General features: G+C 46.7%; 3 protein-coding genes across 11 annotated transcripts in view; 2 read left to right on the plus strand and 1 right to left on the minus strand.

The window, feature by feature from the left end:
- Nucleotides 1-15441, plus strand: part of NSD1 (nuclear receptor binding SET domain protein 1) — a 141690-nt gene extending 126249 nt beyond the window's left edge. For 8 of the 9 annotated variants that reach the window (XM_059917793.1, XM_059917797.1, XM_059917792.1 and 5 more), the window contains exons 20-23: nucleotides 1247-1388; nucleotides 5762-5868; nucleotides 7698-7902; nucleotides 9031-15441. In XM_059917793.1, coding sequence (XP_059773776.1) covers nucleotides 1247-1388; nucleotides 5762-5868; nucleotides 7698-7902; nucleotides 9031-10661 — 2085 coding nt within the window. In that variant the 3' untranslated portion in view covers nucleotides 10662-15441. Of the gene's footprint in view, nucleotides 1-1246; nucleotides 1389-2156; nucleotides 2880-5761; nucleotides 5869-7697; nucleotides 7903-9030 lie in introns of those variants that run through there. The other variant, XM_059917801.1, reaches the window with a different exon arrangement.
- Nucleotides 15442-16658: 1217 nt separating this feature from the next.
- On the minus strand, nucleotides 16659-18964 carry RAB24 (RAB24, member RAS oncogene family). The gene is made up of 8 exons (XM_059917803.1): nucleotides 18413-18964; nucleotides 18261-18329; nucleotides 17973-18051; nucleotides 17796-17863; nucleotides 17608-17707; nucleotides 17330-17380; nucleotides 17130-17192; nucleotides 16659-17019 (listed from the first exon to the last, which is right to left on the minus strand). Exons 1-8 carry the CDS (start codon nucleotides 18527-18529, stop codon nucleotides 16955-16957), a joined length of 612 nt encoding a protein of 203 aa, XP_059773786.1. The 5' UTR covers nucleotides 18530-18964; the 3' UTR covers nucleotides 16659-16954.
- Nucleotides 18965-18997: 33 nt separating this feature from the next.
- PRELID1 (PRELI domain containing 1) lies at nucleotides 18998-22406 on the plus strand. Its single transcript, XM_059917802.1, has 5 exons — nucleotides 18998-19280; nucleotides 19856-20081; nucleotides 21358-21471; nucleotides 21585-21663; nucleotides 21874-22406. The coding sequence occupies exons 1-5, from the start codon at nucleotides 19189-19191 to the stop codon at nucleotides 22020-22022; spliced, it is 660 nt and encodes a 219-aa protein (XP_059773785.1). The 5' UTR covers nucleotides 18998-19188; the 3' UTR covers nucleotides 22023-22406.
- The last annotated feature ends 486 nt before the right edge of the window (nucleotides 22407-22892 follow it).

Genomic DNA, 22892 nt, shown 5'->3' on the forward strand with positions numbered 1-22892 from the left:
TGTCCCAGCTATAGTGTTTATAGGCATGTCATACACTGTCCAAAACAGTGTCTTTCCCTCATATTCATAGGGATTGCTTGATCAGGGTCCTGGAGTTAGGTAAGGTTGCTCATTTCTAGCTGTACATCCATGGCAAAAGGCAATACAGCTGCTTTTAGCATTATTTTTCAGTGTCCAACGTAAGTTCGGGATTATGTCTTTTAGTGTTTTTCCTATAAGATTAAAACTTGAAGCCAGAGAAATAAATAATAATTCTTTTACTTTTTATTTTACAGATTTGAAACACTGATTTGTTCGTATTTAATTAGTGCATTTGGAATTTCTGATGAGTTACATTTCACTGGTGTCTAGAATTATATTTGGGATTTCTTTTTTTGTATGTGTGTTTCCAACATGTTTTATTTTATTTATTTTAAATTTATTTTTTATTTTTTAATATTTTATAGAAGTATATTTCGTTTACAATGTTGTATGTATTTCTGCTGTACAGCAAAGTGATTCAGTTATACATATGTATATTCTTTTTCATATTCTTTTGCATTATGATTTATCACCAAATATTGAATATAGTTCCCTGTGCTATACAGTAGGACCTTGTTGTTTATGGGATTTATTTCTAATTCCAGCATCCTAATGTGTTTCGTTTCTGTGTTTACTGAGATTCCTCTTTGTACCTGAGTATTACGTTCTGCTAGGTTCCTCTCCCCCACCCCCCTTTAACTTTTATAATAGACCTTTCTTGGTGTGAAACTTCGTATTTACCGAGTTGTACTTTTATGGATTGTGAGATTCTCACCTCAAGATACTCTGATCTTTGTTCAGGATGGGGTCTTGATGTCATTATTAAAATCTTAGGTGGGGGGGGGAGGGGCAAAAAAAAAATCTTAGGTGATTTCTGATGTGTAGCCAGGGTTCAGGACTACCTGATTAAGAGAATGGAACAAGCTACTACTTCTAGGACGGTGGTCCTCAAACTTTAGCATATATCATAATCACCTAGTGGGCTTAACACAGATTGCTGGGCCTCAGAGTTTCTGCTTTAGTATATCTGGAGTGCAACCCAAGAACTTGCATTTCTAACGGATTCCGAGTTGGTGATACTAGTGCTGGTCAAGGGACTACACTCTGAGACCACCCCTCTGGAAGAATCAAACTTTACAAATAGAAACTCCAGCTTATTTATTATTACTCTAATTTTAATCAATAATAGTAGAGGTCTGCTGAACAGCATCTCTTGGAATTCTAGGATCGTATTATTGATGCTGGTCCCAAAGGAAACTATGCTCGATTCATGAATCATTGCTGCCAGCCCAACTGTGAAACACAGAAGTGGTCTGTGAATGGAGATACCCGTGTTGGCCTTTTTGCCTTGAGTGACATTAAAGCAGGTAAGAATCATTTAAGGATTCTGGAGCTAGGAATGGGATTTCAGTTTTTATTATCTAAAAATCCCATATGTTCTATAATCCAAAATGAGGTTGCAAACTCCCAAGGATACATAAAAGACTTTCCAGGTGGTACTTGGCATGTACCAGGTATTTTTTTTGTTGGTGGTGGTATGGTAAAATACACGTTACATAAAATTTACCATTTTAGCCATTTTTAAGTGTACGGTTCAGTGGCATTAAGTCCATTCGCATTGTTTTGCAACGATCACCACCATCTATCTCCAGAACTTTTTTATCTTCTCCAACTGAAGATACCCATTAACCAATAACTCCCTCATTTCCCCCCTCCCCAAGCCCCGGGCAACCACCATTTTATCTTCTGTCTCTGTGATTTTTTTAGCTACTCTAGGAATCTCATGGAAGTGCAGTCATACAATATTTGTTTTGTTGTGGCTAGCTCATTTTTACTTAGCATGATGTCTTCAAGGTTTGGGCATGGATGTTTGTTTTTTTTTTGTTTGTTTGTTTTTTTCTGGCCGTGCCACACGGCTTGTGGAATCTTAGTTCCCCGACCAGGGATTGAACCAGGGGCCACCACAGTGAAAGCACCGAGTCCTAACCACTGGACCACCAGGGAATTCCCTGGATCGTTTTAAAGGAATAAATTTCCAGACCTTTTCCATAGCTTTTATATGAACTCCTTAAAAATTGGTCTGCCTTAGGACTTCCCTGGTGGCACAGTGGTTAAGAATCCGCCTGCCAATGCAGGGAACACGGGTTCGATCCCTGGTCCGGGAAGATCCCACATGCCGCGGAGCAACTAAGCCCATGTGTCACAACTACTGAACCCGCGTGCCACAACTACTGAAGCCCGCATGCCTAGAGCCTGTGCTCCGCCACAAGAGAAGCCACCGCAGTGAGAAGCCCGTGCACCGCAACGAAGAGTAGCCCCCGCTCGCCGCAACTAGAGGAAGCCCGTGCGCAGCAATGAAGACCCAACGCAGCCAAAAATAAATAAATAAAATAAATAAATTTATTTTTTTAAAAAACTGGTCTGCCTTAGAAAGTGTCAACAGTCCAGGTCTCCTTTTACAGTTGCCCTTCATCCACTTTATAAACCAAATATCCACCTCTTACCCATCTGAATTTTATGGTTTATGAGCCCAAGGCTAAGAAAAACAAAAACCCTCACCTCTTGGGTCTCAAAGAACTGGACATTTGGAGAATGCACAGCTATGTTGTGGCATGCCTGGATGCCTATTTTGTCTCTGAGAATTCAGAGTGTAGAAGTGAGGTAGTTGTAATCAGCACGATATTAAGATGTTTATTTGAATTGAAAGTAAACCTGATAGGGCTAAGAGGTTTGAAAGTAAAGTTATATGATGGATATTTTCCATCAATTAAAGGAGCTTAAAATTTAGTGTCAAGGTTTTGATGAAAAAATTGTAAGCATATCGTATATACATATACATATGACACCCTCTAAATTGCATGATTTTTAAAAATATTTAGACTTGTATAAGTTTGAATGTATAAGGACGTATAATATAATTTTTCAAAATAAGTTTTGCAGGAATACTAGCAAAGCATTTTCATATCACTCTCCTAACTCAAAATGAGATCAGACTGGCCTGGGTAGTTTGTAATTGACAGTAGCGTAGTCCAATGACTTTCAAAGCAGAAATCCCATATGAGCATTTTGCTTTGCCCAGTCAGTGTCATTTACCTCAGGAAACACTAATCAAGATAAAGTAATTAAAGAGCAATTTTGTCAGCTTTTTGTCTGTTGCCTTTTCTTTTTTCAATCTGTGGATAACACCCAACACCACCCCCCCACCCCCCCACCCCCCCCCCCCCCCCCCGCAATATATCTATTTCTCTATAATTTAAATATACTGCTGCCCAGGAGTCTTTTAGGCTCTTTAGAATTTTAAAGGCTCTGACAGTTTTCATATTTTAAAAATTGAGCCACTGGTTCCTTTTTCCTGTTTTGCATTGCTTCACATAAAGTGTTTAATGATGAAAGTAACAATGCTTGAGCATCACTGTGCACTGTACTCTGTTGGACTAAATGATAGTTATTTTTAAAATCAGTAACTTGTATCAAGTTTTTGGAATGGATGGCTTCAGAGTAAATCGGGTAGATTTCTGCTTTGTAACAGGAATTATCAAGTGAGTGCTGTAAGAGCTACCATTTATCCAATGCCAGACACTGTTCCAAGCATATTGTCTCATTTAATCCTTACAAAAGTACTGTAAAGTATTTGGTAGCATATCTATGTTACTTGGATTCTTGGATCTGATATATCTCTCATTCTTTTCTCCATTTTTCTCTCTAACCACACTGGGGGAGGGAGGGGCAGTGTTCCACTGTATTAATTACTCAAATGTTAGCCATGTGACTTCAGTTCTTATCTCTGTCCTGACTGCTTTTAGTACCACACTTCTACTTTGAAGTTTAGTCTGTGTCCGTGGGGATGGCCTCTTCTACCATGTCTAGCCACAAATTTCTCTTCTCCCATATTCATTCAGCTCAGGTAGAATGGTGTGGGAATTGACAGACCTTATTCCTGTCCTCCCAGTCGGCAAGGGTGGGATGGGGGAATTGAGACAGAATGTGCTCATTGCCATGCAGAGTGCCCATAGGAGCTTCAGCCTTGCGAATGGAATCAGAACTTTCAGCTTGCTCTCCTCCTTGCACATCCAACCTCATGGGCTCTTCACATACCTGTTACTTTCTGTCTTCAATGTGTCATACTCACTCCTTGTTTATCTCTTCTCCAGTGCCATTTGCCATCCCCCCAGATTGCAGATCATTGTATTTTAGACTGTTTTCTGGAACAGCTTTCCTGTATGCATACTGATACCTTTCTGATTATCCCCGTGTGTGGTTCAGCAAGTTATGCCAAGTGTCTTGCTATCTTGTGGTTGAGTTGCATTGTAAGCACATTAAATATATGAAAATTCAGCTATATGCTCATAAATTTTTAAATAAGATTAGTGTGAATAGAATTACCCATCATTCAGTCCAGTAAGTTCACAGTGGGGAGGGGAGATGTGACCCTGCTGTTACCTTGGTCAGTCTTGGTTCCTACAGGCTCCTCACAATGTGAGCCTCTTACCAGGCCACAAGTGATTCTAGCATTTGTACCATATGGACTCCTAAATATAAGCCAGCTGCTTTATAATTTGCTCAACCAAATTAAAAAATAATTATGTTTCCAATATTAGATGAAAAACTGTATATATTAATTAGTCTCACTGATAGAAGATTTGTCATTCTGCAAAGGGAAATCTTCCTAAGTTTTGACAATTTTGACTGAACAATTATCACTTTGTACATTAACGGTAAGCCATTACCCCCACCCAGAGATAACCTCTTTGTATGTTTGTATAAAATTCTTCTATTTGTTAGGCTTTCCCTAACACGCTTTGAGTTTGAATGTGTGATTTATTTGCTCTCAGTTTTGATGAAATGCACTTGTGACAGAAAGGGGACTTTTTATACCTTAAATTTGTACATCTCCTATTAAAGTTTACAAATTTCTGCTATGTACATTATGTCATTCTCAGTAAGTTCGTGAGATTGTTATCTGCATTTAACAAATGGACTCTTGGGCTCAAATCAGCCAGCTAGATTGTGGTGTAACTTGGGCTGTATAGCCAGGGCTTAGGTCTTGTGGTCTAGAGTTCTCTGATATTATTCTGTATTGACATGTCTGTCTCCCTTGAGTGCTGCCTGGTAAGATGTACTCACCTTGGCACAGATGACAGGTTTCCTTCATACTTGCTTTCCCAGTGCCTGGCACATCAGTGCACAATAAATTGCTGTTTGTCTGTTTTTGGTAATGAATTAATATATTTTGAATCTGAATGGTTAGAAAAAAATAAAAAACAATTTGGGATTAAGACATCTGTAGTAAAAGTTACTTTAAATATTACTTGTTGGGACTTCCCTGGCGGTCCAGTGGTTAAGACTTCGCCTTCCAGTGCAGGGGGTGCAGGTTCGATCCCTGGTCAGGGAGCTAAGATCCCACATGCCTCGCAGCCAGGAAACCAAAAAGTAAAACAGAAGCAATATTGTAACAAATTCAATAAAGACTTTAAAAATGGTCCACATCAAAAAAAATCTTTAAAAAAATTACTTGTGAAGTCATATAAGTTTTTCTGTTACTAAGTTATATTAGCTCATTAATAATGTTATAGGATTAGGATTTATTAGTATGTTAATAATATAGTGCGATTAGAGTTAAATCCTTTTAATCCTCTTTTAAAAATTAATCTGTTCTCTTGGAAGTCTGCCTTTTGTGATTAATACAGAAATAATGTAATTAAAGCCATAGATATTAATATTTTCATGGTCTTTTATTCAGGCACTGAACTTACCTTCAACTACAACCTAGAATGTCTTGGGAATGGAAAGACTGTTTGCAAATGTGGAGCTCCGAACTGCAGTGGCTTTTTGGGTGTAAGGCCAAAGGTACCTTTTAAACGTTTGCATCAGGGATAGTGGTGTGGTCCTCCCTCCCTAACCTGTGGCAGGACTGAGTCTTCATTTTAAGAAGATGTCTTTTTGAAATAATGACATTGAATAGTTGTCAGCAGGGACACTGGCAATTTAACTAAGCATTCTGCTGATCAGTTTGGTACACTAGAGAGGGTCTTTGGATATTGTTGAAGTGTTTTGAACAATCTGACTTCTAATTAGTGATACCTTTCTAGCTAAAAAAGCTGTAAAACAGGAATCTGTAAAGTAGGTTACTTCCCATGTCCTTTATTGGTCTTAGTTGATCTTACTCACATTTCCTAAGAAAGAGTCTCAGTCTCTGTCTCTGTGTCTCTTTTTGCCTTTTTAAAGATATCAAAGAATCTGATATTGAATTTAAGATTCTAAATGTAGTATAAGACTGTAGATAAACATAGGACTTTTTTTTTTTTTTAAGGACCCTTAATGTTAACCATGTACCATGTAACAGTATAAACTTTGTTGTATCTTACTTCCTGGTTTTTTTATGTGTACTTTAACTGAATTATAGTTCTATAACTGTTAAGAATTGTTTATAATTCTTAAATATTATACAACATTTTTTCCTTGCTGTTACATAATTTTCACAACCATCATTTTTAGTGACTGTTTAAATTTTTGTATAATGGATGAACCATAATAGATGAACATCTGGATGCTTCCAGATTTCTCTATTGTAAGTAACAGCATGCTGAAAATTGAAGTTTAATTTTGATGCAAAGTAGACTACACAGTGACTCCAGTTGGGTATTTCCCATTATGCTTGTTTGATTGTGAAGTCAACATTAAGAACTGAAAAATGCAAATTAGCATGGAAACCACTAGCTAAAGAGGGTAATCATTTTGAGCTATAATAAATGAAGAACACCCAGTGATTATTCTTTTATCTATTAAATAAGAAAATTTATATTGGATTTTGTATTTTTTTTAGTTAGTTGGTTAAATAGTCTTGTTCCTTAAGATGTGCAGTTGACTTAGTCCCTATAAATTAAAACAGTAACAGAGTTTAATGGTGTTAGGTGCACTAGGGATGTCAGTTTCTGTATCTTTAGGGTCTTTGTAGCATTTCACACATGAATCAGTGAAAGGGAAATTCAGGAGCAGAAGTTTAGAAATGGGAGGAGATCACTGTGGGCTGGCAATAAATTGGATTGGTCCTGGATGTTCCTAGGCCGAGATAAATAATGCGATGAAAACCATGCATTTTGGTGACCAAGTGTGGTCTGCAGGGAGCACAGAGTAGACCTGCGGGCTGCACCAGGGTCTGTCTTGGGGAGTGGTGGACATGAACCTAAACTGACTTAGGTAAAGATGCATAGCTTGTCAAGGGCAAGGGCCACAAATTAGTTTTCTGTGTCTTCCTAACACATGGCTCATACTAAGATACTAAGTGCTCAGTGAAGGTTTGTTCAATAAGTTAAGAAATGTGTGTGACACACACACCCAGAGAATTCTTCCTTAGTTTTGAAATTAGACAAATATAAGAATAAAAATAAAACTTATTGTTAAAGGATGACCTTTAATACCAGTCTTGTGTGTCAACAAAAAGCAGCACATTTCTCTCTCACTTCGCTCAAGTGGTAGGAGTAGTTGATACCAGATAAAATTCGTGCTACCATTTATTGGGTACCTATGATATGCCCAGTGCTTCTCCTGTATTTTCTCTTAACTTCACAATAGTCTATGAGGACTGTGTCTTTCCAGAGGAGAGTCTGAAGCTCAGAGAGGATAGTTAACCTGGTCAAGATCATACAACTAATGTGTCGACAATATTTGACCTCTAGAATCAACCCATTGCCACAGAGGAAAAGTCAAAGAAATTCAAGAAGAAGCAACAGGGGAAGCGCAGGACCCAGGGTGAAATCACAAAGGAGCGAGAGGATGAGTGTTTCAGCTGTGGGGATGCTGGCCAGCTCGTCTCCTGTAAGAAGCCAGGCTGCCCCAAAGTTTACCACGCAGACTGTCTCAATCTAACCAAGCGACCAGCAGGTTGGTGCCAAAATCCATTTAGAGTTCTCCTTGTTCTCTGCCAGAATTCTCAGAGCCCTTTGGTCTTCCCATGCATAGTGTTGAGAGGTGTCAAAATAAATGACAACAAAGGCTTAGAATCCTAGGTTATAGAGAAGGGAACAGAAACTCACTCGCTCTGTCAAGCATTTTATGTTATTTTATCCTCCCAGCAACCCATAAAGAAGGGTGGGAGTGAGAGGAGTTTGTCCCCAGATTAGCTTTCCTTCAATATGTGGTTGCCAGGGTAATGAAATAATAGAAACTAAGGTAGTGTAGGGGCAAGGCCATAACACTGACCTCAGTGCCAGGAAATGGATGGAAATGGGGAATTGTTTCAGAAGCAATTACTCAGGGCCGTAGCTGGCACAGGTTGTGATAGAACTGATCTTGCCTATGAGCCAGGAGTGAGCTCTAGCATAGTTTACTTGGAAAGAGCTGGGACGGAACACTGTCCATGGCAGAGATTCGGGTATCATGAAATGAGGGGAAAAGAGAGCAGCTTGGGTTGGCTTTGGGTCTTTCCTGCTGATTCTGTGTGGACAACACAGGTAAAGTTTGTGCTAGTTTCCAGACTTAACATTGAGCAAAGGTAAATCTGCTTCCATTTTTCACCTTCGTGTATCTGCTCCCTGTTCCTAGTAATAACCAAATAAGCAGTTTAATTGGCTGAGATTTTCCCCATAGAGTTGAATATTTAAAGGCTGTACAGCACAAATGGAGTTTGTAAAAATATGAAAGTAATATCTTCACATTCCATCTAAGGGGAGCTTTGGGTTTTGTTTTATTGTTGTTGTTGCTTTTCTCCTTGTTGGAAATAGTTGTAGAAATCAGGGTTTACTCCTGCTTGGGTTTTTTTTGTTGTTGTTTTTTACTCCTGCTTGGGTTTTAATTGATATTCAGTTACTACTTGATACTTGGCTGTTATTTTTACGCATTTTGCAGAAAGTAAAGCTGAGATCCCGGGGGAGGGGAGGTGGGCAAGTGGCATGAGCTCTCTGCAGAAGGCAGCAGTTTGAAATCACTCCTTTGACTTAGTTCCAGAGCCATGACCCATCTCATATGCATGTCTTGTTTTCCTAAGCCTTTGTTTCACACCTGTGTTTTCAGGGAAGTGGGAGTGTCCTTGGCATCAGTGTGACATCTGCGGAAAGGAAGCAGCCTCCTTCTGTGAGATGTGTCCCAGCTCCTTTTGTAAGCAGCATCGGGAAGGGATGCTCTTTATCTCCAAACTGGATGGGCGTCTGTCTTGTACTGAGCATGACCCCTGTGGGCCCAACCCTCTGGAACCTGGGGAGATCCGTGAGTATGTACCTCCTACAGTACCGCTGCCTCCAGGCCCAAGCACTCACCTGGCAGAGCAATCATCAGGAGTAGCTGCTCAGGGGCCCAAGATGTCGGACAAGCCATCTGCTGACACCAACCAGACGCTGTCGCTGTCCAAAAAAGCTCTGGCAGGGACTTGTCAGAGGCCACCGCTGCCTGAAAGGCCTCCTGATAGAACTGACTCCAGGCCCCAGCCTGTAGATAGGGTCAGGGACCTTGCTGGGTCAGGGACCAAATCCCAATCCTTGGTATCCAGCCAGAAGCCATTGGACAGGCCACCTGCAATGGCAGGACCAAGACCCCAACTATCTGACAGACCCTCTCCAGTGACCGGCCCAAGCTCCTCACCCTCAGTCAGGTCACAACCACTGGAAAGACCTCTGGGGACAGCTGACCCAAGGCTGGATAAATCCATAGGTGCTGCCAGCCCAAGGCCCCAGTCACTGGAGAAAACCCCTGTCCCTACTGGCCTGAGACTTCCACAGCCAGACAAACTGCTAGTCACCAGCAGTCCCAAACCCCAGACTGCAGACAGGCCCCCCGACAAATCCCATGCCTCTTTGTCCCAGAGACTCCCACCTCCTGACAAAGTACTGTCAGCTGTGGTCCAGACCCTGGTAGCTAAAGAAAAAGCACTGAGGCCTGTGGACCAGAATACTCAGTCAAAAAATAGAGCTGCTTTGGTGATGGATCTCATAGACCTAACTCCTCGCCAGAAGGAACGGGCAGCTTCTCCCCATGAGATCACACCACAGGTTGATGAGAAAATGCCAGTGTTGGAGTCGAGCTCGTGGCCTGCCAGCAAAGGTCTGGGACAGATGTCACGAGCCATTGAGAGAGGCATTGTGTCAGATCCTGTCCTTCAGCCACCGGGCAAAGCAGCGGCCCCTTCAGAGCACTCCTGGCAAGCTGTTAAATCACTCACCCAGGCCAGACTTCTTTCTCAGCCCCCTGCCAAGGCTTTTTTGTATGAGCCAGCAACTCAGGCCTCAGGAAGAGCACCTGCAGGGGCTGAGCAGACCCCAGGGCCTCCCAGCCAAGCACCAGGCCTGGTGAAGCAGGTGAAGCAGATGGCCGGAGGCCAGCAACTACCTGGACTTGCTGCCAAGAGTGGGCAGTCCTTCAGGCCTCTTGGGAAGGCCCCATCCTCCCTCTCCACTGAAGAGAAGAAGTTGGCAACCACAGAGCAGAGTCCCTGGGCCTTGGGCAAGGCCTCACCAGGGCCAGGGCTCTGGCCCATGGTGGCTGGACAGACACTGGCACAGTCTTGCTGGTCCTCTGGGAGCACACAGACATTGGCACAGACTTGCTGGTCTCTTGGAAGAGGGCAAGACCCTAAATCAGAGCAAAATACCCTTCCAGCTCTTAACCAGGCTCCTTCCAGTCACAAGTGTGCAGAGTCAGAACAGAAATAATACCGGTAAATGCCACATGACCAGACCAGCTGCCCCCAGGGTTCTTGGGGAAGGGAAAAATCTTCTTTTTCCCTCTTAAAAAACAGACCCCCAACACTTTGCCACTGTTATTCTCTCCTTATATCCCAACATTCAGAACTCTTGCGACGTTAGCCAGTGGGGGCTTGTGGTTGTGTGAACCATGTATGGAAATCCAAGTGGGCCCCAGCCAAGGAGACAGACAGACTCGGGTCTCTTTCCCCCAACCTTTACTCATGGTGAACTTGAAATAAAAAGTCCACTCTGGAGTCAAGCATGGGATTCAATTCCGCTGGTCAGGTTGAAGGTAGAGGGGCTCTCAAAGCTATTTCTCTAGCCCTACCAAGCCCCACTGAGGGTACCTGATGAACCCTTGGGAGGAACTGATACCCATTCAAATCGGTGGTGATTTCTTAAACATTCATGTGTGCTAGGCCTGGTGCTAGTCACTGGCAGGAGATACAGAGATAAGTAAGACCTGATCCCTGTGAGCCTAACATGCTTGCCTGGGTTCCCAGGTTATTTTTAAAGAACCTTTGACCAGGAAATAACAGGATGTTTCAGGGGCCCTGGGACTCCGGGCTCATTTTGTCATGTCCTTTGTGGCCCCGGAAGTGGTTGTTTTGAGTGTCTCCTGGTCAGGTGTGCCTGTGTGTATGTGCATGTGTGCACACTCATGCGGAGGTCTCCTCTATAGGCAGGTAGAGCCTGTTGGCTGGGCAGCCTCTGCTGCTGCTGTCTGGGCTCTGGAGAGTCTAAAGATCTGTCCTTGGTGGAGCAGTTGGTTGGGGGGCTGGGCTCTGTGAGGACACAGCTTTCCCTCAGTGTAAGAAAGCAATTGGCAAGCTTACCTTTCTTTTCTACAGATTTTCCTCCTTTTACATCAACCCACCCCATGCCTGTCCCCCAAACACTCAGGTGCTTTCAGATTTCAGAGTCTCGGGCAGTAGACCTAGGGAATCTCTGGCAAGCTCTGGGCTAGATCCACCACCAGCTCAGGGAGAGTGCCAGATCCTGGCAAGAAATTACTTCTCTCCTGATCCTTTGCCCTCCTACCTGAATGGAGGGAGTCTTCTTCACTAGTGGATTCTACCACCCTCTCCCTGAGAAATGCTGTGCTCTGTATTGAGAGCACCTGCCTGCTGACTTAGCTCAAAGGCAAGCCAGAACCCTTCCCCATGACTGGCAAGATGTGGCGTTTAGAGCAATGTCCAGTCCAAGAGATGACTCCTCATAACTGCTGATTATCTGTTACTGCTGCCCTGAGCTGGGGCCCAAGGGCTGGGAAATCTGTTGGTGCTACCCTGCCCTACCATTCACCCAGCTCACTGACTGCCAACAGGAAGTGCTGTTTGGCCAGTTCCTTCTCATTCACCTACCCCCTCTTTGTCCCTAGACCAAACATGTTTACCTCTCTGCTTTGCCAACTTAGCCAGCAGCTTTAGCCAACAGGCCATCTCCTGGCCCCAAGGTCTCCTGGCCATTTCTGTCTCAGTTATGGCTTTTACACCCTCAACAGGATTCTGTATTTTGTCCCAATTTCCTCCTCCTGAGTTTCTATTGAGGTTACTCCCATACTTCTAAGGAGGGAACAACTGTTGTTATAGAAGCATTTGCGCTTTATATAAAGATTTAAAAAAGAATTTGCTTTTATTTCCCAAAGTCTGTCTCTGGGGTTGAGACATTTGAACTCAGGCAGAGGCATGAGGCTGGGCAGGGCTGCCCTGAGATTAGGGGCCTATTCTTGCATCTCACTTAGACCTCGGACTCTCCTCTGTAAATTCCACCTGCCTAGTTCTATCATCCTGTCTCTCTTCCCACATCATCAGAGAGGAAAAGCTCTTTGTTTTAGAGGAAGAGAAAACAAAGCATCTTATTTTCTTTTAAAAAAATTTTAAACCATGGAAAAGATATTTTTAAAGAAATCCACCCAGAACATTAAAGTTCATTATATTAAGTATTTATCATGTGTGAGAATAATAAGTATATAACTGCAGCTAGTAGGTCCCTTTCCCTAATCTCTTAGGTTGTATGAGTAGGATTTGCTTGGTGCCAGTCCTGTGCCCTCTTTTTCTCCTGTCATCTGTAGTTGTGATCAGAAAAAGATATCCGCACTGCGCTGTCAGAATCTCTTTCCACTGTGTTGTGTGTTAAATTACCGTAGCTCTTTGTTTCATGAAATAAACTGTGAATTTTGTTGGGGGGGGGGTGTGCAGGCTATGTAAAATTTTTAAGTGGAGAAGTTTGATCCTGAAGGAGCTTCTCTGATGTAGGCTTTGGTAGGTAATTGACTTGACAGCCACTCTAGATATGTCTCACAGGACAGGAAGGAGTGAGGGAAAGGTGGGCCACTTTGTGGTTTTGTTTCAGTTTTTTCCATTCTCCTATTCACTGGAAAGCTTCCTTCCAGACCTGCGTAGGAAACAGCTTCTGAAGCTGTTTATTTATTAAATGGATGAACAGCCAGCCGGGCTTTCATGAGGGCCATTTTAAGACTCTCTTAGGTTGATTGGAAATTAGATGTTCAACTCTCAGGCCCACTGATAGCATTTGATACTAGATTGTTAACATCATGAAAGCAGTCACTATACAATTAGAAGCAGAGTCGGAAGGACTTTTGGGAAGTGAGACTCTTGCATGACCCGTTGGGGTAGGTGACCTTGCCATCCTTTGGGGATTCTCCTGGAACCTATACTGAGACCTTTTCTCCAGGGGGTGTGACTTGGCAGTTAAAAGGAAATCTTTACTCTTAGAAACTCCTGATCTTTGTGTAGGATGGTATTTTGGCATTTGGCCAAGTGCTTGTAATCAGGATCTCAATAGAGCATCTGCCTCTAAGCCAGTTCCCCAGGAAGCCTTTCTGAGGGGGAAGCCATAGCTTCCATAGGTAGTTAGAGAACTAATACCTGTCCTAGCCCTGTTAAGTCAGAAAAAATTATGGAAAGTGTTGAAATTTGAATTCAAAGCCTCATTTGCTTCTCTACTGGAGCAAACCCATTCTAATAGCAAAATAGTTGTCATTGCTACAAAAACATCCAAGTTTTTAAATGTCTGCTTCCCCCTGAAGTTACTGAGTTTGAAGTGATTTAAATCACCGTGTTGATCCTCTTCTGAACAACTACCAAATCTACATCTTTAGCATTGATGAAAATAATTATTTTATTCTTTACATCCTCCACCCCACACTACAGTCAGGGCATGAAGTGCATCAGCGATCCTTTTCCAGGCTTGGCAGCGTCTACTCACAGGAGCTGGACTCCCAGGTTGCCTTGTGAGAACAGTGGCAGGAAGGAAGTCTGGTCCTGGCAGCTTCCCCTGTGGAGAAGAATCAGGAGAGCACTAAATGTGGATGGATTTTTTTTTTTTTTTTTTTTTTTTTTTTTCCGTCAGCTCCTATAAAGCGGGTTTTCTCCTAAGGCTTTTTGGGGGGACATTGTCATCCTCTTGGGGTCTGTCAGGAGGTCAGAGTAGCCCAGTGTCCTCACTTCTCTGAGATCATGGCAGGAAAGGAGCTGCCACAAGCCCCTTTTCCTGCTGAATAATGCTTGGGCTGTTCCATGTGTTAGACATTCCAGATCATTAGAGCTGGGTAGCTGCTGCACGAGACTTTCCTTGGCTGTGGACAGTTAGCTCTCAGCTGAGCTTCCTAGAGTTAGTGCAGCAGGGCCAGAGGTTGCTGTAGTATAAATTGAAAAAAAGAATAGGTAATTGCTTTGTACACACAACAAAAAATGCAATGATGGTGCTAATTTCCTGGTATAAGTAAGCACTGCCAAGGGTTGAGGGACTGGTGACTTGAGAAACCCAGATTCCTGTTTGGGAAGAAGAGATGTTATGTAGTTTCCTTGAGGCTTTATTAGAGGAGGGGAAGGTAGAGCCTTGGTGAATCTTGCACCTGACCCTGAAATAGTCCAGTGCAGTCCAGAGGTGGAAGAGATGCTGTTTCCAGATGAGGGTGGCCATTGAGTTTCTCAGGGCTGGTGTCACCTTGTCCAGAGCCTCTGTCCACACTGCCTGAACAGGTTGGTAGAGAGCTCCAAGTGTGGGGTCTCCCTCAGCTACCTTCTGCCCCTCTCTACCTCTTCCACTCTCATGGGAGCACCTCTATTGCTTATGAAGATTAAGGGTAATATTTCTTAAGGAAGTGGAAAGAGTTTATTTTAATTAGAAATCCACAGCCTGGGGAGAAATGTTTCCTATCAACATAAGCAAAAATAGCACATGTTAAACTCATATGGTCCCTTTTCTAGAGCTACTTTCCCATGACCCTCAAAACATCAGGCTGTTGAGGGCTTCAGGTGTAACACCCTGGAAATCGAGCAAAGCTTTTTGGACAGGAGGTGAGCCTAGGGAGTTAGGAGCAGAAATGAGTGGTTCTGGTGCTTTGGACTTCCAGGGTAGGGGCAGAGAACAGGTGGTCTCTAGGTCTGAGGTGGGTGCTGCCTGTGTGTGCACGTAGGTGAGAGTGTTGAAGACGGGCGAGTGCAGCACACAGGAGCTCATGGAAGAGCAGCTAAGTCTTGGCAAAAAAACAAGCTGACAATAGAGATCTATCTTTATATTTTTAAGAAAGGGGCAGAGGGGGTGTCAGCTGAGGTCCATCACTTTTTTGCCCCCCTTCACCCCAATAGATTGTCAGTGATAAGTGGAACTCTTAGTGAAAAAGAGGGGAGCCTTGTGTTAGGAGTCCCCATAAACATGTACTGTAATTCTTTGTATATAGAAAAAAATTACTGTAAAGTAAAGTTTAACTTTACTCTTATGGCCCTTGCCCTGTGTTTTGTTTTGTTGTCCGTGGGGAGACGTAGCCTAACAGGAGGGAGGATGGGTTTGGGGTGAGAGCAGAAGCCAGCCCCTGAGGTAGTTCCCAGGGACACGGAACTGAGCCCTTCCTCCAAGCACCTCATGGGAGTGGTGTGGGTTTCCTCCCAGTAGCCACAGCTGTCGGAATGTCTTTCTGCTGCTTTTGGGAGTGGCTGGCATCAGTTTCAGTCCCTACACAGGAAGCCTCCATCACCCACGAAGGAAGGGTATTTTGAGGTTTTTAAAAAGGAAGTGGAACCAAAGCACTTTCTGAGTGTGAGTCTAGACATCTTGGCCAAGTTTTTAGTTTTTTAGAGCAGCTGCTGGGCACTGCAGAGAACTCGGCCTAGGCCTAAAATGGTAAAGTGAGGCAAAGGGGCTGAGCATCCCATAACAGAAAAGGCTGCCATATGCTTCCTTTTGGTTGAAGGGTTGGTCCTGTCTGCAGTAACATCTGATTCTTCAGAAATATCTGGATGTCCGAGGCCCAAAAATACACTTTCAGGAAACCCTGGGAATCTGCTTCCCTTCTGACTTAGTCCTGAACTTCTGCCCCAGGGAAGAGTGTGGGAAGACAAGCATTTAGTCCTACAGTTACTTTTCACTCATGATCTTCATAGTCCTGAACTGGGTAGTGGTCACTTCATTTTACAGATGAGAAACACAGGCCAAGTTTAAGTCCCTTTTCTGAGTAGCTGAGTTGGATCCCAATCTGGATCCATAAAACCTTTCTAAGTCTTGCAGAACCTATGATTTTTCTACTGTTAAGCCACATTATAGGGTGTTGCTAGGAAGCTTAGGATCTGAGCCACAGGCATGACTCGGACTTAGACATGACAGAGGTGCAGTAGAGCCAGCGAGTCTGAGGTAGAAGTGCTTGACCCTTTGATCTCTGGATACTACGTCAGTGCCTTCCTTGCTCTTCTTAGCACCAAGAAGGAAGTGTGAGCTTTGCACTGCCCCAACCCCAGCTTCTCGCCCTATCTTTGACGCCACTAAAGAATAGGAAAGGGCCCTTCTGCTTCTCCATTATCTCAGCTGCAACCCTGGGGTGAAGTCAGTTGGTTTCCAAAGAGCTAAGAGGAGCCTTGATATAGGAAGCGAGGGCAGCCAGGTGGCCCCAGAAAGTACTAGGTATCTTGACACCCAATCCACACAGCAGGGAAAGGGGTTGAGTGTGATTCACAGTGCATTGATTTTATTTACAAATCAGAAGCCACTTAAATAATCTGTAGACACAAGTGCTGTCCAGGGCAGAAGCCTGGGGTCCAAATCAGCCCTTACCCTCCTTGTGCCCATCAGTCAGCCCAAATGCTGCCTCCGTTCCATGGGCCAGCACAGGCAGGTGCCACCTCTGCTGCCATGGGGACCCGGGGTAGCTCAGACGTGTGATCACCCAAGCCCAGACAAAAGCTAGGTCCAGCCTCTCTGGGGGAATTCCTTTAATTCCCCCAGGCCAGGTGAGTGGTGACTCAGTGATGACAACAGCTGTAGAAGTAGGGGTTTGCCTTCTGGCCCAGGTCCACGCCCTTGTCCTCTGTCAGAGAGAGAGGTGGCAGCTCAGCATCATTCTATTGAGTAGACATGAAGGGGGCCAGATGCTGTGGGCCTAGAGGAAGTCTCCACAGGAGCTAGGGAAGGACACACCTGTCATCACCTGGAAGGCGGCCACACTGACGTAATCCTCTGCTACTTTCTGGAAGAGCTCATCTGGCAGGAAAAAGGGTGATAGGTGAGGATCAAATGCCAGTGGCCCTGGGATCACCCAGTAACCAGCCCTCTAGGCTTTTCTCTGTCTCCCTTGTTGCCCTTGTGTGTTCTGCCGTGAGGCCCAGGACAGCACTCACCCACACTCTGGCCTGTCTTGCTGGAAGTTTCAAAGAGCTGAGCTTTGATATCTGTAAAGAGAAGTGTCTAAAGCCTCATACCTGAGAATTAGGTGGACACAGACAAAAGGGAAGGCTACCAGTACAGGGAATCTTCTGAACCCCACAGATTCAGGGAGGCCAGAGAAAGTCTTCCCATGGGGGATCTTGCCATGGTAGCCAAGGCAGTCCCTATTTTCTGTGACCCACCCAAGTAGCCACTTCCCTCCCCCAGCCCCAGGGAGCTAAGGAGCAGCTACTGTCTGCATAGTCCTGGACGTCGTGGAAGTCCACACGTCGGCGCCGCCTGTCCTCCTCCAGCAGGTCACTCTTGGTGCCACACAAGTAGATCTTACAGCCCTGGAGCAGAAGACAAGGTGAGGGTCACCCCCCTCGGGCCACCAGATCCCCAGTCCGTCTCGTCTTTTGGTGAGGTCAGGCCACCTACCTCCTCTAGGTTGCGCAGTTCCTTCACCCAGAACTTTGCCCGTTCAAAGCTGCTGCTGTCTGTCAGGTCTTGGTGTGGGACACGCAGGAAACACAACCAAGGGTCAGAAGCTGTTCTGTAAGGCCAGCCTGGCACCCTCCCCTTCTTGTTTGAGAAACAGGCCAAAACCATCCTTACCATAGCAGACGATGGCAGCCTTGGCGCCCCGATAGTAGATTCGGCTCATGGCCTCATAGCGCTCAGAGCCTGCTGTGTCCTGAAGGGCAGGGGGAGGCTCAGCCCTGGCCTGAGTTGCTGAGCTACTCCCCCAAACTGCAAACTAATACCACGTTCTCCAGACCCCGTTTTTAAATTGTGGTCTAGAGAATAGAAATGGCCTCTATGAGGCTACAAGTCAGCCAGTAATAGGCAGGACCTACGCCTCCTCAGGAATGGGTTTTCCCAGGACTTGCCCAGAGAACTTACCCAAATACCCAGAGTCACCGTCCGGTCTCCGACGGACATCACCTTGGCCACGAAGGCGGCCCCAATGGTCTGCAGCCAAGGGGAAGCAGTCAGGGCCTCGGATGCGGGTTAGCCCCCTCCCACCCGTGCTGGGCCGCGCCGGGCGCACTCACGTTCTGATAGGGCCCCACCAGGAAGCGATCGTGCACGTATCGCTCCACCAGGCTCGTTTTGCCCACGTACTCCTTGCCCAGCATCACCACCTTGACGTCCACACGCTGCCCGCTCATGCTCCCGGGGCTGCCTCACCCGCGTCAGGGTCCTGAGCGGGGGCGGGAGGCAAACCGGATCTCCACTCCGGCAGGCAGCGCCCAAGCCTCAGTCCCCGACCCCAGGAGCTAACCTAAGGCTCCAGACGCCGCGACGAGCTTGAGCTACAGCAACGCCTCCGTCCGCCCCCGCTCTTCGGCCCCGGGTGCTGATCCTCCTTCTGAGAGCCCAGGACCCGGGGCGGCCTGGGAGCGTGCGGGGAAGCGCACTCAACGCCGGCGTCCGGCTCGCTCGCTCGTTCCGCTACTCGCTCGCCCGCCCGGCTTAGGGGCCGCTCCGGCACGGTTTCTCCACAGAGCCTGGGAGGGGTCCCTCCAACCTGGCTCCGGCCCGGAGCACCGCGACTCCCGCGGTGGGGAGGAGGTAGAGGCCGGGGAGGCGGGGCCGCCCGGTCATGTGGGCAGGCGCCGGAAGAGGTGGGCAGTGCGCGGCTGCGCCGGAAGTGGCGCGCGGCCAGGCAAATCCTCATGGCGGCGGTGGCGGCTGTTAGGGTGCGGCGCTGGAGTGACTGAGCTGCTAGCCTGGCGGCCGAGCGTCGAGCTCCAGCCCGGCCTCCGCGTGCCCCCCGGGCTTCGCACCCCTGATGTTGCGCGGGCGCTGAGCCCGCCCGGCCGGGACAATGGTGAAGTATTTCCTGGGCCAGAGCGTGCTCCGGAGTTCCTGGGACCAAGTGTTCGCTGCCTTCTGGCAGCGGTACCCGAATCCCTATAGGTACGTGGCCCTGGAAAGAGCAACCCTCCCACCTCGCTGTTTGGAGATCGGAGTGTGGGGCCCGGGAAAGACTCGACGTCGAGTGGGGGGAATCGCCGGAGCCGTGGCCACGTTTAGGACGAGAGGACCTATCGGGGAAGCGGCCAGGCTAGTACTGGAAGGAGGCTGGGTCTGGGCAATAGTTTACTTGAGGCCCTAGTAAAAGGTTCTCTCATCTCAGGGTGGTGAGACAGGAAGAGGCGGCGGCACAGGAGCTGGGGAGGGATCTTGGGGTTGGAAATCCGGGCGCTTGTCTACTTCTCTGCCGTGACGCTCTCCAGTGGTGCAATAAATCATGAGGTCCAGCCCTGCTGGAATGCCTAGGAATCCAGGTCAGCGAGGAGGCGGGAGTTGGAATTTGCCCTGGGTTAGGCTCAAGGGACTCTAGTTCAGATCTGAGCCACAACACAGATCACTCTGCAAGTTTGGGGAAAGGCATGGCCATTCAGGGCCTGGAGGCTCTCCAGATGGGAACCCCAACAGGCAGTCTCTTAGGGCCCGGCTCCTGAGGGTCACCTTCACCCTGACACCTGCAGCAAACATGTCTTGACGGAAGACATAGTGCACCGGGAGGTGACCCCTGACCAGAAGCTCCTGTCCCGGCGACTCCTGACCAAGACGAACAGGATGCCCCGCTGGGCTGAGCGACTATTTCCTGCCAATGTTGCTCACTCAGTGTACATCCTGGAGGATTCTATTGTGGACCCACAGAACCAGACCATGACCACCTTCACCTGGAACATCAACCATGCCCGGCTGATGGTGAGACCCCTCCCTCTTGGTTCCCCCAAAACTAGAGAGCTCCAGGTACATGTGGCTAGGGAGCCATGAGGGAGCTTCTATGATCCAAGCAGATCTGAGGAGTGTTGGCTCTAGAGTACAAACTCAGATGATCTCTTCAGCTGGTCATCTTCTCTGGACCTGTGTTTTGACTCATTCATACAGTGGTGGAGGGGTTACCTGTTTTACAGAGTCGTTGTAAGTACTAAATGCAGAGCACTCACACTGTGCCTGACACGTGTGTAGGTTGGGCCACAGACATGATGCTGAGGGACGGAGGGAGGCAGTGGTTTTCAAACAGGAATCTGTCAAGCCATAAAGGGTACCTTGGATGTACCTTAGAGGGGGAGGACCTGGGCCCCTTGCCCCAGTTTGATTAGAGTCTTTTATCTGTCTTATGTAATGGATTTCTGCCTGAGATTTCAGGGGAAAAGGGTTCCACATACCCTTGCTTTAAAAAAAAAAAAAAAAAAAGGCTTGAAAACCCATGGTTTGGTTTAAGGAACATCCTACAGTATCTTCCCACCTGTGAGTACCCTAAAAGCTTCCAGAGAACTGTTATCTTCTTTCTCAGTTAATCTTCACAATAACACAGGGAGGTGGGTATTACTCTCGATTGTGCAAAGAGGAAAGTGAAGTTCAGAGCGGGGAAGTCACAGAGTGAGTAGGCAGCTTAATGCTCTGTCCCAGAGTTATCAGAGGGCCTCACAGCTGACTGCCCTGAGGGCACTACAGCTGTGTTTTGTAAATTACCAAGAAAAGATCCAGCTCTAAGAAATGTCTTTCAGTCCAGCTGTGACAGGTGTCTTAAGTGTTTCTTTTGGAAGTACAGGTCCACTTTCTCCTCTCTGATAATGAGCTGTGGTGATTGCCGGATTTTTTTTTTTTTTTTTTTTTTTTTTGGATTGCCAGGAGCTCAAGGGCCAAAGTGGGTGGAAGGCAGGTTGAAAACACCACACATGTCTAGATGTAAAGGTGCAAAACATCCAGGATGGAGCTGGAAGGCCCTCTGCTGATCTCAAGAGTCCATGTGCCTTTTAGTTTGAAGGGTCAGAAGAGAGGTTTTTAGAGAGCAACATGACTTTTTTTCATCTTCTTACTCTTCCCAAAGTGCAGCTTGGGAATGCAGTAAGGGAAAGGAATCGGTTTTCATTTTATTGCTTCCCCTCGTGAAAAGAGGCAGGGAATCAAATTTATGTGCAAGCTGGCAAAGTGAAGGACTCCCACACGATTGTGGTTGGCTTGACTGCCTGCACAGGTGGTAGAGGAACGATGTGTTTACCGTGTGAACTCTGATAACAGCGGCTGGACCGAAATCCGCCGGGAAGCCTGGGTCTCCTCTAGCTTGTTCGGTGTCTCCAGAGCTGTCCAGGTGAGCAGCGTTGTTGTGGTGCTGGGGCTCTGGGGCCCAGGGCATGTAACATAGAGTCCGGGCTGGGGTTCAGTGGGCAGCTCAGAATCCTTCCCGTTCTCATCTTTTGCCAGGAATTTGGTCTCGCCCGGTTCAAAAGCAACGTGACCAAGACTATGAAGGGTTTTGAATACATCTTGGCCAAGCTGCAAGGTGAGGGCTCTGCACACAGGCAGAGGCTGAGTCAAGTCCTAACTGCCCTGCCTGGGCTGGAGCCTGGAGCTGTCACCACCCTACTCTGAGCAACTCATCTGTACCCTGGGTATTTCCTTCAGGGCCTGGCGCACAGGAGATGAATGTCCTGGGAGGTGATTTAGGTGGGTCTTGGCATTCTTTGATACCAGCCCCCACCCTTTGCTCCAGGTGAGGCCCCTCCCAAAACCCTTGTTGAAACAGCCAAGGAAGCCAAGGAGAAGGCCAAGGAAACGGCACTGGCAGCTACAGAGAAGGCCAAGGACCTTGCCAGCAAGGCAGCCACCAAGAAGCAGCAGCAACAGCAGCAGTTTGTGTAGCCAGCCCAGGCCCTGGGGCCGCAGCACAGCAGACCACTTGCTCCAGTCCCTGTGCTCTTTCCTCCTTGTACTTTATTATTAAAAGTCAGCTTCCAGCCCTGTCTACTGTCTGGGTGGTGGGCTGGGGGTGGGTGTGTTGTTTGGCCTCTCCAGCACACCAGGCCGTTACCCATGTCTGAGCTGAGCCTGCTTATTCCTGCATCAGGTGGCTGAGGATAGAGGTACAGTGACTTGCCCAGGGTCACGTCCAGGTGAAGTGGTCATAAACGCTAGACTGTAAGCTCCATGAGGGCAGGGACCTTTGTTTTATTTTCTGATGTGTCCCAAGTACCTGAAACAAAATCTTGCACATAACAGGCACTCAATAAATACTTGTTGAATTCAGTCGGCCCCAGCTCTGGCGTCAGAAAGCTTTGGTTCAAATCTTGACTCACCTGTTTCCTGGCTTTGGACCTCAGGCAGGTCACGTCACTCAGCCCCAGTCCTACTGTGACAGACAGGGACTGAGGCTTCCGAGCTGTGAGGAGTAAAGGGGCACTGCCCGGTGTGGACAGCAGTGTTTGTGGTGGTTACAGATCTCATTTCCTCTTTTCCAGTTTGTCTGTGGCTGGGAGTTCCCCCATTTTCACCAGGCAAGACCATGGACAGGAAGTTAAGAAAGAGGCTTTTAATGAAAATATAGTATGCGGAGGGCAAAGGCCAGGGGCCCTTGTTTAAGAAGGAACATGAGGACCCAAGAGGCTTCCTGCCCCTGTGGACAGCAGAGCCAAATGCTACAAAAAATGCCCGGAAGGGTGGCCTGGGCCCAAGCTGCCTGCCCTGCAGGGCTCCGGGGGGCTCAGCACCCCATCCTAGGTGGGACTGCCAGCA

Source organism: Balaenoptera ricei, chromosome 3, assembly GCF_028023285.1.
Source record: "Balaenoptera ricei isolate mBalRic1 chromosome 3, mBalRic1.hap2, whole genome shotgun sequence".
Taxonomy (NCBI): Eukaryota; Metazoa; Chordata; class Mammalia; order Artiodactyla; family Balaenopteridae; genus Balaenoptera; species Balaenoptera ricei.